Raw genomic sequence first — 18,611 nt, 5'->3', positions numbered from 1 at the left:
AAAAAAAAGAAACAAAATTTAATCACTTTTCCATTACATACAAAACTGAACTATTTTAATAGCTGAAACAGTAGTATAAGCTTTTTTGGGGAAAAGGGGGAAAAAAGACGGGCTAGATAAAATTTGTTTTTTGAGACCCGTCTTTTTTGAGACCCGATCCAACATTGCTGGATTAAGACAATACCCGCCTATATTTGAGACCCGTGCAGGGCTTTAATCCACCTCATCCAACGCTGTTTTGTTCTCATCTGTGAGCATGCTCTTGATATATGTATTTTAGGTGTGTAAATGTATAATTGCCTTTTCATTATTTTTTCAGTTTTATTTAACCACTTAAATTTGTAGTTAAAACAACTAAAAATAAATGTATTTTAAAGTTTAGAATTAGACAGCCTTTGCACACAGGCTTATGCTGAAAACAACAAAATGGAACCTCAAGGTTGATCTAGGAAAATGTGTGCAAATGTATAGGGCCCCATTCCTATATTTTGCCTGGGGCCCCCAATTCACTAAATCTGCCCCTGGACTGCATAGTGAGAGGCAAACAACAACAAACCGACAGTGTGAGGGCAAAGTAAAGGAGGGAATGGGTGCGAGGGTGGCCTTGTATCAGTAGACAGCAGGGTTGACAGCAGTTCTCCTGTTTCAGTGTGTGGGAGTCTGTCTTTACCAGCACCTGTGTGTCTGTCAACACCAGTCAGGGGCCATTGTAGCTCAGGGATGCAAAGAAAACATTAGCAGGTGCTCGTGTGTGGGAAAGACTAAAGGAAATAATAAAGGTATAGCTTGGCTAGAAGCAGTATCTGACTCCGCCCCCTCTATAGATTGACTGCTGCTGTCAGAGTCCGGGTCTTTGTCATTTCTGTCATAAGACAATACCCGCCTATATTTGAGACCCGTGCAGGGCTTTAATCCACCTCATCCAACGCTGTTTTGTTCTCATCTGTGAGCATGCTCTTGATATATGTATTTTAGGTGTGTAAATGTATAATTGCCTTTTCATTATTTTTTCAGTTTTATTTAACCACTTAAATTTGTAGTTAAAACAACTAAAAATAAATGTATTTTAAAGTTTAGAATTAGACAGCCTTTGCACACAGGCTTATGCTGAAAACAACAAAATGGAACCTCAAGGTTGATCTAGGAAAATGTGTGCAAATGTATAGGGCCCCATTCCTATATTTTGCCTGGGGCCCCCAATTCACTAAATCTGCCCCTGGACTGCATAGTGAGAGGCAAACAACAACAAACCGACAGTGTGAGGGCAAAGTAAAGGAGGGAATGGGTGCGAGGGTGGCCTTGTATCAGTAGACAGCAGGGTTGACAGCAGTTCTCCTGTTTCAGTGTGTGGGAGTCTGTCTTTACCAGCACCTGTGTGTCTGTCAACACAACACCAGTCAGGGGCCATTGTAGCTCAGGGATGCAAAGAAAACATTAGCAGGTGCTCGTGTGTGGGAAAGACTAAAGGAAATAATAAAGGTATAGCTTGGCTAGAAGCAGTATCTGACTCCGCCCCCTCTATAGATTGACTGCTGCTGCCAGAGTCCGGGTCTTTGTCATTTCTGTCATTCCTCTCGTTTCCCCTTTCCCTCTGTCTTAGAGGGCCAGTGGGAAATCACCGTTCTTCAGCTTCATCTCAGCCTGCTCCCTAACGTCCTCACAGTAATTGGACTTCTCAATCCTGTTATGCCTTTTAGTTTTTTTTTTCAGTGCTTTTTGATCATTTTGGCATCTTCATGGTTAACACTCTCCTCTTTGAGCTTGGAACTTCATCCATAATGACCAGTGGGTCTTCTGTCCTAAATCCCATGTGATATACCATGTTCATCTGTTATAAGAGTCTCACGGCTCCTAGTTTCCTGCTGGTTTGGATTAAACAAGTTGGCCAATCAGAAGCCAGGAAAGGGAGACGCCCAGTCCATGGGCAACAGTAAATAAAAAATTTTATATTATTAATATTTTGCAATTTCACATGAGAAACTACGAAATGATGTAGTCGGTGGTTGATAATGTGTTTTTAGTGGGTTTAGCGGTTTGCTAGGTGGTTATGTCAAAATATATAACCATATATCCATTGATTTAGCTATATATCAATCTCTTAGTTTCTTCCTTCGATGCAAGTCTAAGGGTTTTATTTGCCCATTAAAAACTGTGAGTCTCAAAAGTAATAGCACACCTCTGAAATAAAATAGAAATGTTGCCTTGCCGACTAAGTTAAATATATGTTAAAAATAATGGAAAATAAGTTGAAGTAGCAAAGTTACTAAAACTGAAATTTAATTAAATTGTAATTAAAGCTAAAAAGAAAAGCTAATAAACCTATAAAAGCATATAAATAATACAAAAATAGCACTGCCAAGAGTACAGTTTTGGAATGAATACAGTTTGAAATATTTCACAAGCTTCTTGATGTATATTTTTTTCTTTTCTCTCAAAAGTTCTGGGTGTGTGTTAGGTTTTATCAGTGAATCATGAGAAATAGGACTCTCCCACACACTTAAGAAGTGATATATTACACACTTCTTACCCCCAGTTGTCACACACGCACACACACACCACTTGGCTCTCACATACTGTGCTGTGTTGAAAAACTTCACAGGCAGTGAAGGGGCAAGGTCACACACTCCATCATGAGGTCATTAAACAAAAGCAGATTTCTGTGATGCATGTCTGAATCTTCCTCATGCTTTACACTCTTTTTCCCAAGGTTTCACTTGTCTTCTGTTTCAGCCCCACCTCAATTGCTCTGTTCAGTTTCAATTTCAATTTGAAATGGAAAAATACTTTTTTTATTGGCATGATTGTAATACAAACAAACCAATTATAATAATAATAATAATGTAAAAATAACATTAAAATAAGGCATAATTTATTTATTTGAGTCTTTTCCCAATTTGCCATATGCCCTTCATTTATTAGATCTGCAATACTCTTACTTACTGTATTCAATTCAATATTGTGGTTGAAGCTTTCTCAGTGTTAATATTTTAATAGTATTATAAATATTGGCACATTTAAATGTTTCACACACCAAAAAATGGCAGGTAGATTTGTAGTAATCTGAGAGTTATGATGAAATATGTGAAAAATTGAACAACTGCCCCAGGTCTCTGCTTTTAACTAACCATATACACAATGATTAATGACCACAGGTCTTCAGTTCATAGTTTTCTTCTTTTATTTTATGACGTATTGGGGCAATTTACCAAATTAGACCTGACCCGGACCAGCTGGCCCGGATGTCATTGGATCCTGAGACGGGTCAGGTCCTTAGGGTCCAAGCTTTGTTTCTGTGTGTGCACTGAAGTAGGACTCGCCCTCTTCTAGTCTTTCTCCTCTTTCCTACTTCCTTTCTCTGGAGACAAAGACCCTGACGGAGACTTGCGTCTCTGAGGAGGGAGGAGAGATGGAGATTTGCTATCAAAGCTTGTCATCTTGTCCATCCAAGCACATGGCATATTTCTGTGATACCCTGGGAGCTGCCTGCTGAAATACTAATGATCCATCTGACATACTGATGTAAACAATGACAACACCCAAAAACATGTGATCTGATTTAATGTCTTTATGTGACAACATTCAATCCCATAGAGTGACAACTGATTCTTCAAACACTCTCACTGTCTTAACTCATTGTGGAGGAAACAGCGTTTCATGTTTGAATTTACGATGCGAACATTGGCGTCTATATGTGTGTTCAGTGGTGTGTGTATTTTAACAGCGATTAAAGTCACAATCTCACTTGACCCCAGTAAAGAAGCTCTTACTGTGCGAGAGTTTGTGCTTGTTTGTGAGGTTAGTTTGTTTTTGAATGTGTGGCCTCAGCCAAACCACCTCCAGAATAGTCATAAATCTCCCTCTTTTTTCTCTCTCTGTCTCCTTAGGTTTTCCATGCGAACGTAGACCCCTCAGAGGTGGTCCTGAACCGGATCCCCCAGCCTGTCTTAGCTCGGTTTGTCCGCATCCGACCTCAGACATGGAAGAATGGAATCGCATTGCGCTTCGAACTTTATGGCTGTCAAATCACGGGTCAGTAAAACTCTCACCACACATCTTTCTCCAAGTCTGCACAGAATTCAAAATGTTTCACCAGCCCTTAAGGGAGCTGGTTTGTGGTTTTTAACTTTTAGATATAAAATTATCTAAAAAATAAAATATTGAGAAAAAGACAAACTTTGAATGTTGGATCTTCTAAAATTTTAAGTAAAAGTTGAGTGTTTAAAGGATTAGTTCTCTTCCAGAATAAAAATTTCCTGATAATTTACACACCCCAATGTCATCTGAGATGTTCATATCTCTTTCTTCAATTGAAAAGAAATTAAGGTTTTTGATGAAAGCAGAATTTTTCTCCATATAGTGGACGCCAGTGGGAGCCAACAGGTTAATGGTCCAAATTGTAGTTTCAATGCAGCTTCAAAGGGTTCTACACGATCCCAGCCGAGGAATAAGGGTCCTTTCTAGTGAAACGATCGTCATTTTCTAAAGAAATTTAAATTATATACTTTTTAACCACAAATGCTTGTCTTGCACTAGCTCAACCTCACGCATTATGTAATCACATTGGATGTTGTGATGAAGGCAGAAGTACCAACCCAGTGTTTACAAAGTGAACGTGCAAAGAAAGTCAAACGCCCTTTACAAAAAAGGTAAAACAACGATGTCGGACGATTTTGAAGTTGGAGGAGAAAATGAGATGGAGTTTTCCGCCCTACCCTTCCTTTTTTAACCAAAGTACACAGATGAAGAACTAACCGCACATGACCTTTCCAACATGATTATGTAATGCATAAAGTCACGCATGCGCATTGCAGAGCTTGTGCAAGACGAGCATTTATGGTTAAAAAGTATCACTTTTTTTTTTTTTAGAAAATGACCAATCATTTTGCTAGATAAGACCCTAATTCCTCAGCTGGGATCGTGTAGAGCCCTTTGAAGCTGCATTAAACATGCAGTTTGGACTTTCAACCCATTGGGTCCCACTGAAGTCTACTATATGGAGAAAAATTCTGAAATGTGTTCCTCAAAAACCTTAATTTATTGTCCACTGAAGAAAGAAACATGAACATCTTGGATGGCATGGAGGTGAGTAAATTATCAGGAAATTTTATTCTGGAAGTGAACTAATCCTTTAATTGGTTGGTTGATAGAAAGGTAGATATAAATGGGTATATAAAGATAGATTTTAATATTTACCTATTTATATAATTATCTATATCTGTAATATCTAAACAGGTAGATATAGATCTATAAGGTAAGTTTCCCTGTCTCATGTGAACTTTCAAACGCAGCAAACCCACATACTGCTCGTGACAAATATTGTTCCAGACGCCCACTGTGTCCCTGTCAAGTGAGCTCAGATGTGTATTTATCAGAGCTCTTTAGGGTCCTGATTGAGTTTGGCTATTTATGGAGATGGGGAGATAGCAGTCACCTAATTCTGTTAGCATGTCCTGCAGTAGATGAAGGAGGTGAGCTGCTTTTGCACTGATGTTATCAGAGACATCACACTCCATCATTACGCTATTAAACAGTGATTCGCTCCTATTTTCGTCGACACTGAGCAGGACAAATGTGCTTTTAGAGACGGGGTCTTTTTCAACACTGACACAAGCGACGCACGGACATGCCACTGGCCTCCATATTAGACCTGCTGCAGTCCCGCGGGGGCCGTTGTCCCTCGGGCACCCAGCCCAGAACAAGCTGCTTTCAGTGAGGCGTGTCGCTGCCCTTCCTGTCTTTCCTGTGAAAGAGTGATGCTCAGCCCGCGGGATATCCAGCAGAGCCGAGATCATAAAGATGCCCGTGAAGCCATCGATCACGTTTGCACCGTTAGCCTCGTTCTGTGTTTTACTGCTCTTTCTGTCGGAGTGTGGGTGTACCTCTGGGTGTGATTCAACTAGAGATTGTTAGGATGGGCTTGACCAAGATGCCCCAGCCTGTTTTCCTGTTCTTTTGTTCCGTGTTTAAGCCAAAGGCCAAAATCAATAATTTATTTCTGGTACCTTTTGTATTTGTGCCGGTTGAGCCAGAGAATGGCTGTTTTGGGTTGAGTGGGTTTGCTTTTTAGTAGAGGTGAACCTAGAAAAACTGAAACACGAAATTCTTCCTGTAATAAATCCTACACACAAACACCCACTCCGGGGGGGAAGTACGCATAAAAAACACACCCACACATGCTCTGTTTATTTATTATTTACTCCTAAGGCCTCTCTCATGACATAACAACATGAAACATTGATCTCTCCAGCCTTAAAATGTCAATTCCTCTTTGCCTCACCATAACTCATCTGCTTGTCAATCCTCCTCTCAGACGCTCCTTGCTCCGAGATGCAGGGAATGCTCTCTGGCCTCCTCCCGGACTCGCAGATTTCGGCTTCCTCCATGAGGGACATCCATGGGGCCACAGGTGCGGCCCGACTAGTGGCCAGCCGCTCAGGGTGGTTTCCCAGTCCCACGCAGCCCGTGGCTGGCGAAGAATGGCTGCAGGTGGACCTAGGAGTCCCCAAAACTGTACGGGGCATCATCACGCAAGGGGCCCGCGGGGTTGATGGCAGTACCAGTGCAGAGAACCGGGCCTTCGTGCGGAAGTATAAACTTTCCCATAGTTTGAATGGAAAAGACTGGAGCTACATCATCGACTCCAAGACCAATCTTCCAAAGGTGAGAACGATGCAGGACTTCTTTAATGCTGCTAAGAAAAAACACAACAATCAAAACAAAGTTTTTTAATTTAAAGACAAAATTATATTATTTTACTTTATTTTACTGCTTCCAAACTAAGGTCTCCTAATGAGTTGAGAAAACAGTTAAAGGGTTAAAGTGGTAATTGGCTGTACTTAGATTCTAGCTGGTTCAGTCTGTTTCAGGTTGATCTAATTGATTAACTAGGTCAGTGGTTCTCAAACTTTTTTGGTCGCGCCCCCCTTTGAAACTAAAAAAATCTGGCGCAAACACCTGCATCACTTGAAACATTGAAAAATAGCATAGAGAGAATAACTGTTATTGTTATTATTATTCTCTCTGGTATTTATTTATTTTTTGTGGGTTTCATGCTGTCCGCTAAGGCATAGGACACACACAGGCTTTCCTCCTCACCAACGACATTAAACACCGTGTCTACACCGGACGCGAGCGGCAAAATACAGTAGAACCATTACAATCAGTGACGCTGTGTACACTGGATGTGACTCGACACGTCAAAACCCCATCATTAAACTGATGTCTTGTTCTATTTATGACGTACTGACACAAAGTTAAAATGATTTTCAACGGTCGCTTTGTCGCGTCCAGTGTAGACTTGCGGCGCGATTGGACAATTGTAGCGTCTGGTATAGACACAGTGAGTGAAGCCGAGAGCAAGTTATGCCTCGTCATATTTTCTGCATTTAGCTTTTAAATGACCAGCACCTGCCTGGGTCTGTGCGACTTCATTTATGACTTTTCTCTTCCCTTTCACAAACCGATCCATCTCCCATTCTAAGTTACGTCCTTTGGCTGTTTACTGTTTTATTTCTTTTCTTTTTCTGCTTCTTTTCCCCTCCTGGTGGGCGCACCCCACACTTTGAGAACCACTGATCTAGGTAAACCTGGTTTCGGCCTGGTCTTGGTCGAAAGCCAGTTAAGCCAATTAGACCACCTTGAACCAGTAAAAATCCAGCTTAACCACGCTAACCACCGCATAATATTTAAAGTTTTTTCCAGCAGAGAGTACTGAACGGAAGAATAAAACTAGAGTTGAATTAGGTTAATTAGTTAATCGTGCAAATTTAAATATCGTGGGTCGTTGAAAGGGCTACAGTAATGAACAGTTCACCAGAATCAGATTATTAGCAGACTCATTTCATTCTTTCCTGCTCATCTCAGCGACTCAGCATTTCACTTCTAGATTCCCAATCTCCCACTCTGAGAGCAGAATTCAATTAGGCTGCAAGCTTTGATAACATTCCAGTGAAATCATCCACAGTTGTGTTAATTAAAACCTGAGCTGCAGAGCTGCATCAGAGACTCGGAAATACAGAGAATATGCAGTAGCTTTCTTCTCTCAATCACACAGCTGGACTAAAGTGCTTTTGTGATTCTGCTCCTCCAGATTTTTGAGGGTAACACGCACTACGACACCCCAGAGATCCGTCGCTTTGACGAGATTGTGGCCCAGTTTATCCGAGTGTATCCAGAGAGATGGTCTCCCGCCGGCATCGGAATGAGACTGGAGATACTGGGTTGTGACTTGCCAGGTAAGACCTGTGTATGTTTTGTTTTGTTTAGTTTTTTTGTTTTGTTTTTAATTTTTTTTATTTGTTTATATCGTAAATAATGATTACGATAAACAGTTAATCCGCTGAGTAATAAAAGTTCATTAGCCTAGCTGTAGGCTGTTTAAATTGCCTGTAGCAACTTCATATTAATATATAATGCAAATCATGTGCGGTCACAGATGTGTGTATTCATTGGCTACTGGCAGCATATCATCCAGATTTTACAGTCAGAATTATCCGTTTTAATATCCCAGCTATAGCAGTAGAAAGAAGCGGAGCAGTCCTACAGCCTCTCTGTCACTTCCATCTTTGCTCTCTGTCCCCGATGTCCTTCATATCTCCTCCTCTTGAATCTTTTACCTGTCACAGCATGACGATCAGCCAAAAGGACACATGGCTGCTCCCTCTGGACCTGGCCTGGGCTTTATAAAGCAGCAGGCCGAGGGGCAGTAATCGATGGGCTGTCTTCATGGCTCTGTGTCTGCAAGAGCGCCGGGGGCGAAGGAGCATTAGAGGAACTGCTAGAAAGGACGATGTGGGTGGAGGCCAGGGGAAGCCTCAGGGCTCCGTGCCCAGGTTTATTAGCATGGCAGGACTTCAGGAGGAGAAAGGCATAATGAAAAGTCAGACAGAGAGCCGGTGCTGGCTCAGGGTTAGTTGGTGGCACTTTGCAGGCAGAAGATGAGATCCGGGATGAAAGCTTCATGTGTCATCAGCGGTGCTTGGTGCAATACTGGCACAGGTTTACAGACCCTGTGGGCCATAAATGAATGAGAGCGAAAGATCAAGAGAGAGAAAGAGAGGATAATCAAGCGGATGAAAGAAATAAGGGAGGGATCAAAGCCAGTGAGTTAATGAGTGACGAAAAATGGACTGACGGTCGATTGTGTTTGTGTACACACGGTTATGTTTGCGTGAGGGAATTCGATGACAGTGCGGTGAGACTCTGCAGCGCACAACTGCGCACCAGATGTTCGAGACACAGGGGGCTCAATCTACCCCACTCACTGTTGAAACTACAGCCCCAGTTCCTAATCTCCAGGCCTAGTAAATCTAATCACATGCAGATCCCGAGACACACAAACACACTTGTGTGTTATATATACTTGCATGTGACTTTGAATTGTGTGTATTTTTCTTTCATACTTTCTTTGTTTCTGCCCGTACGCACAACATTATGGCTGTTTCGTTTCCTACCATCTGTTAGGCACATCCACAGTGATCACTAACAGTACCGGTCCTCAAAGGAGCCGTTTGACAACAAAAAACATACAGGCCTACGGTTTGAGTGAGATCGTCCTAATTCAGCTTTCTAAAGCAAACTGTACTTTTGTAAATTGTGGTTGGTTGCAGCTGCCGTGTGAGGGTGAGTGAAGCAGGGTTTGAGTGTTTTGTTTTATGTTTTTTGTATTGATTTGTTTTGTTTTTTGTTTTATATTTAGTTTTTACTTTTGTAAATTGTGGTTGTTTGTGTTAGGGTGAGGGACAGAGTTTGAGTGTTTTGTTTTGTTTTTACTTTTGTGATTTGTGAATAGTTGTTGTTTGCAGTTAGGGTGTGAGGGGGAGTGAAGAAGGGTTTTGTTTTGTTTTTATACTATGGCTTTGGGCATGACAAAACGGATTAATAATAATAGATAAACAATTCATGAAGGCTAATGCATGTAGCAATATATAGCAATATTTGATGCAAATGATGTGCAACCACTGGTGTGTGTATTCATTGGCTTTTCAAGGCAGATTTTATAGTCAGAATGATCAGTTTTAATAAAAAATACAAAACACAACGCCCCCAGCTACAGCAGTGTTATATACACTTACATGTGACTTTGAACCGTGTGTATTTTTCTTTTGTACTTTCTTTGTTTCTACCCGTATGCATAACATTATGGCTGTTTCATTTCCTACCATCTGTTAGGCACATCCACTGTGATCACTAACGGTACCGGTCCTCAAAGGAGCCGTTTGACAACAAAAAACATACAGACCTACGTTGAAGACCTCGTTTGAATGAGATAGTCCTAATCTGGCTCTCTAAAGCACACTGTACTTTTGGTAAATTGTGGTTGTTTGCAGCTGGGGTGCGAGGGTGAGTGACGCAGGGGCCGGGGCTGCTGTTGTTCTGATTTTGAGGGGCCATGGGGATTCGTAGAGAGAGAGACGTTAAATATTCACAGGGCTACATCAGTCTCACTCCACTGAACAGAGATGTTTACGCCAATCGCACACATCTGCCACTGCGTTCATAGTTGTATACTTCCCGAACACACACAAACACACATTTAATTTCACATAAAGAGAGGTTAATACAAGTTATTATCTCTGGAATACTTGATTCTGAGTGGTATAATAACCGCATAACTGTAAAAGTGACCATTGTCCCCAAGCAAACAATTTCTCTCGTATCATAATACAGTCTCTTTCTTCTTACATGCAAAACAATTTAGACTCAAATCAATATTTAATGTCCATTTATTTGGTAAGCAGCCATGTAATAAGCAGGATAATGCACAGTCATGTACTCCATGCCTTGGTTCTGATCACCCTGACAGGGTTTATTTAATGATAATGACCATTTAACTGTGCATTACATTTGTCAAACTGAAATCATATATCATTAAATATAGTATACCATACTGCTCCTATATACTCTACAAATACACGTAAACTAATGTCATGCATTCCTGGCGTTATTCTGAGCTGTGGCTAAGCTACGATTTTGTCCCCAAATCCCATCACTCTCCCGGAGGCAGGAAATTTAGAGTGAGAGGACACGAGGAGAGAAATAATGAATTGATGAATAAATAAACAGAGGCGTGGCAGACAGACCTTGTGAGAGCAAGACCGTGAAAGACACAGAGGGACTTTTCAATCAGGCATCCTTGTCTATTATTCATTACTGGACTCACGTCAAGCTAGAGGTTCCTGTCTCTTGGAGAACAGAGAGTGAGAGAGGGGTAGAAAGAGTGAGGACAGTGACCTCTGCTGGGTGCAACTTGTCTCAGAATCGCAGGAGCTGCAGAGATACACCTTTACCATAGCGTGCAACCTTTGAGACTGGGCTCATCTGGATGTCTCTCCCTGCTCAGGCTAAGTGGAGGGACAGACTTTTACTATTCAAGTATATAGGAGCTGTATTTTATGCCTATTACTTAGACATAAAATAGCTGGCAAGGGCCAAGATGGTCAATGAGTGAGCTGACTTGCCTTAAAAGCATTTGAGTTTCGAGTCTCAGTTCTGCTCTAACCTATCGCCCACACATGGTACTAACATAAACACACCATCCATGGGTGAACAAGAATGCCACACACCTGAAAGAGAAAGAAATAGATCTCAGCATGTGCAGTGCTCACTGATCACTCTCAGATGTGTGGACGGGGCCTGTGGCTGTCCATCACGGCAACAGTGGTGTGGTTTAGGACACAACATTCCTTGCCTGGGCAGCTGGTGATGTGATGGAAAATTGTTTCCACTTCTTCTCATCTTTGACGAGGAGAGTGTAATCACTTCTCTCTGCTCTCTGGCTCTGCACCATCTTTCACTGCTATCTCTCTATCGGGATGGATGAATGTGAGCTGAAGGACAGCAGCTTCCCTCGTCTAGTTGAATTGGTTCTTTGAAGTTATCAACCACATGTTTCTATTTAGTGTAGTCCCCCTACACAACCCATGTTTGCACACAGGCATTTACCCACAAAGCCCACATGTCATTCTTCATATCCTCCCAGTGTAAATATTTAAGTTGATCTCCACTCCTCCCCTCCTCTTTTTCCATACAGCACGTCTTCCCAGCTCTTCCTTATATAATGCGTGCATACTATATGGTCTTTCCAGTGTACAGTACAGCTTTCCTACTGGAAACCTCATGTATACTTTTAGTTCTCCCAAAAAATATAATTCTGTCAAAACCTGTGTGACTTTATTAAAAATATATTTTGAAGAGTATTTCAACTGTTTCAACTATTCAGTGGAGTCCAAAACAACACTGGACCCATTTGACTTTCACAGTAGACACAAAAAAAAACCTGACATTTTTCCAGAACATCAACTTTTATGTTCTGTAGAAGAAATAAAGTCAATACAGGTTTGGAACAACATGAGGGTGAGTAAGTGATGACTGAATTTTCAAACACTCTCATGGCAAATTGTAATTATTTAACATTTTGGCGAAATGGTGGTGAATTCTTATGAATTTGAATCAGCTTATTTGTTTTCATACTGCTTCGTACACGTCTGTTTCGTCTGCTTACACCCCATTGATGGTTGTGTTTAGGGGTGGACCATTATACTTTGGTTGTTTTTGTTTTTTTTTGTTTTTGTATGAATCGAAACAAATGAATTCATATGAAAACACCAACTCGTAAAATAGTTGTTTTCTCATAAGATCGGGTTTGAAATTTTATTTCGGCTAAACTCTTTTGGTAAAATCTACTGAAACATACTGTAGCTTAATCACTGCAATTAAGGGTTTGCCATCGTTGTTTAACACATGCAACACATCTGCATATAGTCAAGCGTTAAGAAGGTTTATGATTGATATCTGGTGCTAAACAACCCACCATAGCATTTTAGCCAGGGTTAGGTGCAGTGTATAACTTTGTAAACTGTTTTGAAGATGATCCTTCTTCATTTTGTAACTGTATTTTCTTACATTTTAAATGTTTGTATTCACTCTCCATCGAGCCAGTCGAAGATTGGTTTTATAAATCGCAACTGTTGTTTTGAAGCAGGGTTCTCTGAGGACATCTGATGTGAATATGAACACTCTGAGCCTGAATATTTCTAGGCATGTGAAGCATATTTGATATCCATCACCTGGAGATGATTTGTTGGTTTAACTGAGCTCACGAGGAAAGTCCTTATCAGAGGCCTAGCAAACAGGCCTGTCTGAACTCAGTGTGTGTGTCTGTGCGTTTGTATTTGGGGAATTTACTAGCTCAGAGATAACACGATAAACCTTCTGTTACTTTCTGTGTTCAAAAGACACAGAGACAAAAGCTTTAATAAGTTCAGTGCTGCTGGAAAATGGCTTTGTTTTTGAATTCTAGAGGCCAAAAGTCTCGTCTTTCAAGTTGGAAAAGTTGAATTAGGTTGCATATGAATAAGCGTCAGTGTTTAAGTATGCGTGTGTGTGTTTACTATTTCGTTTAATGTGGTTGTGACTTGAACATCTCACTCCTGTTCTCTGATTGTTACTCCACACAATCTCCCAAATGCACATCAGTCTATGTTTTCCCTTGTAATGCAGTGTCTGCTCAATATCTCAGTCAGCCGCTGAAGTACAGCCGTTCCCCCTGCCAGGGGCATAGATTTACTCCAAGGCTTTCTACATAATTGAACATTTTTTCCATCTTGCTATGAAAACGCTGAGTCAGAGATTGCCAAGACTGAGAGGGGCCCATGAGAGAGGAACCAGGGCTGACTCTGCTCTGTGCCCTGAATCCAGAGGTTAAAAACAAGGTAATCCTTCAGGGTGAGGAGGAGTGACCCCAAAACAAGCCCTTGCTTGTAAATATCTGGTCTGTCTTTTAGACTTGGAAGCATTTCATGGCCTTAATGTGTTATCAGGCTGTGGAGGAAATCTCAGGCCGACGCCCAGAGAGTTCTGGGATCCAGATCAATTGACTGCGTCAATAGAGCTTTGGAGCATATTGGAAATCTATTGCCGTGTCTTGCTCTGATCCATAGCTTGAGCTTCAGGTATCAGGAGAAATCAGCAGCATATTTCACATAGAGTGAATAGAAATGAGTGTCATTTGAAGAGAAATATCAGGTGTCCATCTTAACATTTTCGTAAATAATATTGAAAATTATTAAAGATTATCCTAACTGACAAGTAAATGAAAACACCTGTTTGATCAGCCTATGATTACTGTGATACTTGTCTCATCCTGTTAACAAGGGAAACATTCACTACTGTTCAAAAGGTCGTTATTAATATGATTTTTTCAAAGAAATGTATACTTTTATTTAACAAGAATGCATTAAAATGATCAAAAGTGACAGTAAAGGCATATAATGCCACAAAGATTTCTATTTCAAATGCTGTTCTTTTAAACTTTATATTCTCCAAAGGATCCTGAAAAAATATATATCATGGTTTCTGCAAAAACATTAAGTAGCACAACTGTTTTCTACCTTAATAATAAGAAATGTATCTTGAGCAGCAGATCAGTGTATTAGAATGATTTCTGAAGGATCATGTGACACTGAAGCCTGGAGTAATGATGCTGAAAATTCAGCTTTACAATCACATAAATAAATTTAATTTTTAAATAAATTACAATAGAAAACAGTTATTTTAAATTGCAATAATATTTCACAATATAAATGTTTACTGTATTTTTAATCAAATAAATGCAGTCTTGGTGAGCATAAGAGACTTTTTTCATTAAAAAAAATGTTTTTAAAAGTTTTACCAATCCCAAACGTTTGAATAGTGGTGTGCATTAGTCGGGACAGGATTGTCTCACACTTAACGCATGTGAGACTAAAGAATGAAAGGTGTGTTAGGTGAGTGAGAGAGAGAGCTCTCAGTTCCCAGATATCCAGGACTTGCTGGGAGGTTAATTGCATTTGTAAAGGGCAGAAAATTAATAGAGTTTAATGTCAGAAGCAGCCAGCTGGTGCATCCCTTTCATGTACGCACCCGCTTATAGAAATTAATAACATATTAATATTACAGTAGGCCTCTCCTTTTCATGTTGTGCTAAAGTGTCTGCATGATTAGTGTTACGCCACTCACGTATTTGCCAGTTAAGCGGGGAATTGTTAAGAGTAATGACATTAATGACTTTAAGAGCTGACAATCATTACTCATTTACGCCTCGTTGTCTCTAAATCTTCATTCGCTCGATCCCCCGTGGGGAACGAAGAGAGATGCAATGGCTGATTTAACATTTTCTGTCATAACAAATTATCACCGCAGAAACCACGCAAGAGCACTGTTGCATTCGCCGACACTGAAGTTTTGGTTGCCGTCTGGCTTGTGTTGTTTTAGCCAAAACACAACATTAATTCCTAGATGAGAGATGTGGAGAGAAAGAAGAGAAATAAGGCTAAAGGAGAGAACTTTGTTGTTGTATGAAATGAAAGTCAGCGATAGACAGTGTTAGTGGAGGGAACCTCTTTATAGGTTTTGTGACTCATGGAAAATAGCTGTGGTAACAGTGGTTTCACATTGAAAGGCATTGTGGGTAACTGGTACAGTAACTGCAGTGGTCTGAGGTGTAATGGCAGTCCTGATGAACCGTTTATTCTACAGAATATACTTTCTCTCTCTCAATTGGAGCATTTCACAGTAAATAGTTCTCAGATGCTCCGAATTTTTCTCTAGTTGTGGTTTTGTAATATTTCTCTTATTGTAAACGCACAATGTGTGCACGTGGTGCATTGCACATTTTTAATTGTCTCAGTCTGTTTCACGTGTGTCTGGTGGTTGTGGCCACTTTTTGGAGGACAAACGCTGGTGTGCATGCATGCCTGTGTGTGATTATTCTGTCATTTCAAATCTGAGGAGTGTTTGCCTGTGTGTGTGTGTGTGTGTGTGTGTGCGCGTTTTTGTGACAAATGAGGACATAAATTTGTATAATGACAAGGGTATGACATTACAAGGAGAAGGTGACATTACCCCATGTCCCCACTTTTCAAAACGCATATAAATCACACAGAATGGAGTGTATTGAAAATCTGAAATAGCACATAGTTTCCTGTAAGGGGTAGGTTTAGGGGTAGGGTTGGTGTAGGGCAATAGAATATACGGTCTGTACAGTATAAAAACCATTACTCCTGTGGGATGTCCCCACTTTTCACAAAAACAAACCTGAGTGTGTGTGTGTGTGTTAGGCAGACTTGCATATAAATCAGAACTGGTACAAGGATCTTTTTTAGAGTGCCTCACGAGTTTTTCCAGTCCACAGTAAATGTCTTATTTCAAATATGTGCTGTTTTTTTACTTTCTTTTAGAATCTACCACCATTCCTGACACTGCAACGCCTACCCTCCCTCCTCACGAGGAGTCAAGTACTGCCCACAGGACACCAGGTAATCAAACAGAGCACCTTACCAGAATATATTACTGTAGTGAATGAGATCAGATCTCATTACAGAGTGGAAATCAATTAATTCAATCTTATCTATGTGTATTACAAAGGCTCAAAACCTTACTGACATGAAATGAGAATATCAAGAGCATGTCTTTCTTTGTGTTAAATAAGCAAGCATTTCAGTATATCACACATGCACACATACACTTTTATTTACAGTACTCTTCAGTGTAATTGCAGCCTTGCTTTTCCCAGAGCTCTACTAACAGATTGCCGCCCCTCCATTTGTACACACTTATCTGTTGATGAGTAGAGGCTCGCAGCATGAATGCTAACATTATGCTAACTAGCATAGCAGCATGCCTTTGGATGGATGGCTGACGGAGGCCCGCTAAATGCTGAGGCACAGCACTCCATGTAGATGAGGCTGTGCTGGAGTCTCTGGGTGTCTGCATGTTAACACAGCACCAGCAGCAGCAGAGCCAGTCAGTGCATATACTGTACAGTGAGACAAGAATCTGTGCATATTTACTGAAATGGCAATCTTTCAAATACAGTGAGACTGTAAATTTTCACCTACAGTGAAATCTGTCACATACTGTCAAACTGCAATCTGCCACATACAGTGAGATACAAATCTGTACAGATGCAGCGAGACAGGAATCTGTGTATGTAAAATTAGACAAATCTCTACATATATAATATATAAAATATACAAGTACAAAATAAGTTTATAATAGGACTATGTAGGCTTTACACCAAGATAATTTTACACAAGTATAGTCAGCTATGCAGTTAGACAAATATGTCTATAGATTTCACGAGGCACATACAGTATGTGTGTTTTATGGGAGAGCCTACAGCAGGGTCTGAGGTCATGGAAAATTAGTATAATCTGGTTTGCTCTCTCTTTCTCTCTCTCCTCAGCTCCCATCACTCTCTCGTCTCTGGGTGGTCTGTGTGACTTTGAGCAGAGTATGTGTGGATGGACCCATGACCCCATGTCCGATCTGAAGTGGTCTCTGTATAGTTCCTCTAGTCCTAGTCTGGACCTGACAATGGGAGCTGACAGTAAGTCCATCTTAATAAAAGATATTACATAGCCTAAAACAAACTAACAAATCTTTACACTAATCTCTTCAAACATAAACATTGGGAATTTTGCTTGTTTAATAAGAATAATTGAGGAAATAAACAGGAACCGTGGTAGAAGGTCTGAAAAAAAGTTTAGTGCTGTATGGTGGCCGCACTGCACAAAAGACGTTTTCAGACCTTCCTTTGCCCTTGTCCTCTTTACTAGCACATATAAACAAGCACAAGCGCTCACCTCTCATATTCCATCCAGCCGTCTCATTACTGGTGTGTAATTAATGTGATAGTTGAAATCTGGGAATAGTATCTGTCACTCTCAGTCCATCCTTGTTCCTCCTCTGGGAGTTTGTTCCTCTCTTCATATCCCTGAGCTTACCTGACCTTTATCAACCCTGCTTAAAAAAAATTGGGAGTGCTTCACTAATTCTGAGCACACACACAAATATACAGTTCTCTGTGTCCCCCATGCTTTCTTGGAGCACTCTGCCTTGTGAGGCTGTTAAAACAATCTTTGCTGTTTTCCACATGTCAGGATTTAAAGAAAGATCAGTCAAAAGGAAAGAATCCTCTCCTGTTTAAACCATTCCCAAACTAAAAGCACCCCTAAGCTCGAGACCTTCTCTTGTGTTTCTTCACTCTTTTACACCAGGGGTGTCACTTCACATTCCTCACCTTCTCCAAACAAACTGTGTAGATCCCCTAATGCAAAAAAAAAAAAAAACTTCTAGGTACTCAAGCTCGATTTCACATGTTGTTGGGGTCTGAAATGTGTCTGAATCCAATTCATAACACAAGTACACAATACATTCCTAACATTGCTGCAAGTAGTGCTTTAGTACAACATGTTCCTGGATCAACATCCTTGTTGATCCTGGAACATCATTCCAATTAACCAATCAGAATTGAGAGATAACTTTTCAGAAAATGTCAATTTTAGGCTTACAATCAGGATTAGGTGCTTCTACACCCTAGTTAATCAGCTATCATTTCCCTCTGATTTTAGGAGTAAATTATGGGCAAGGTTAGGTTTAGGGGTGGGGATTGGGCTAAGTCTGTATTTTTGGACAGTAATGTTGAACCAGGATCAACAAAAGATGTTGATCCAGGAACATGTCTTACTTGGCAAAAGTACATCATCTGGGGCCTTCTCTTTTGACTACATCCTCTATTGAAGTGTTGGTGTATCGTCATAAAATATACCTTTATATATATATATATATAT

The 18,611-nt window shown here is 40.5% G+C and overlaps 1 protein-coding gene across 1 annotated transcript in view; it reads left to right on the top strand.

Annotated features, from left to right (window-relative positions):
• nrp2b (neuropilin 2b) overlaps positions 1–18,611 on the top strand; it is a 67,871-nt gene that overhangs the window by 37,394 nt on the left and 11,866 nt on the right. The window contains exons 8-12 of the mRNA XM_016287305.1: positions 3,885–4,029; positions 6,311–6,660; positions 8,090–8,234; positions 16,218–16,295; positions 17,225–17,368. Coding sequence (XP_016142791.1) covers positions 3,885–4,029; positions 6,311–6,660; positions 8,090–8,234; positions 16,218–16,295; positions 17,225–17,368 — 862 coding nt within the window. The remainder of the gene's footprint in view (positions 1–3,884; positions 4,030–6,310; positions 6,661–8,089; positions 8,235–16,217; positions 16,296–17,224; positions 17,369–18,611) is intronic.

The sequence above is a fragment of the Sinocyclocheilus grahami genome, unplaced genomic scaffold, assembly GCF_001515645.1.
Source record: "Sinocyclocheilus grahami isolate Dianchi unplaced genomic scaffold, SAMN03320097.WGS_v1.1 scaffold220.1, whole genome shotgun sequence".
Classification (NCBI taxonomy): Eukaryota; Metazoa; Chordata; class Actinopteri; order Cypriniformes; family Cyprinidae; genus Sinocyclocheilus; species Sinocyclocheilus grahami.
The sequence above is the reverse complement of the archived record's forward strand: the minus strand, read 5'-3'. Positions and strand labels throughout refer to the sequence as shown.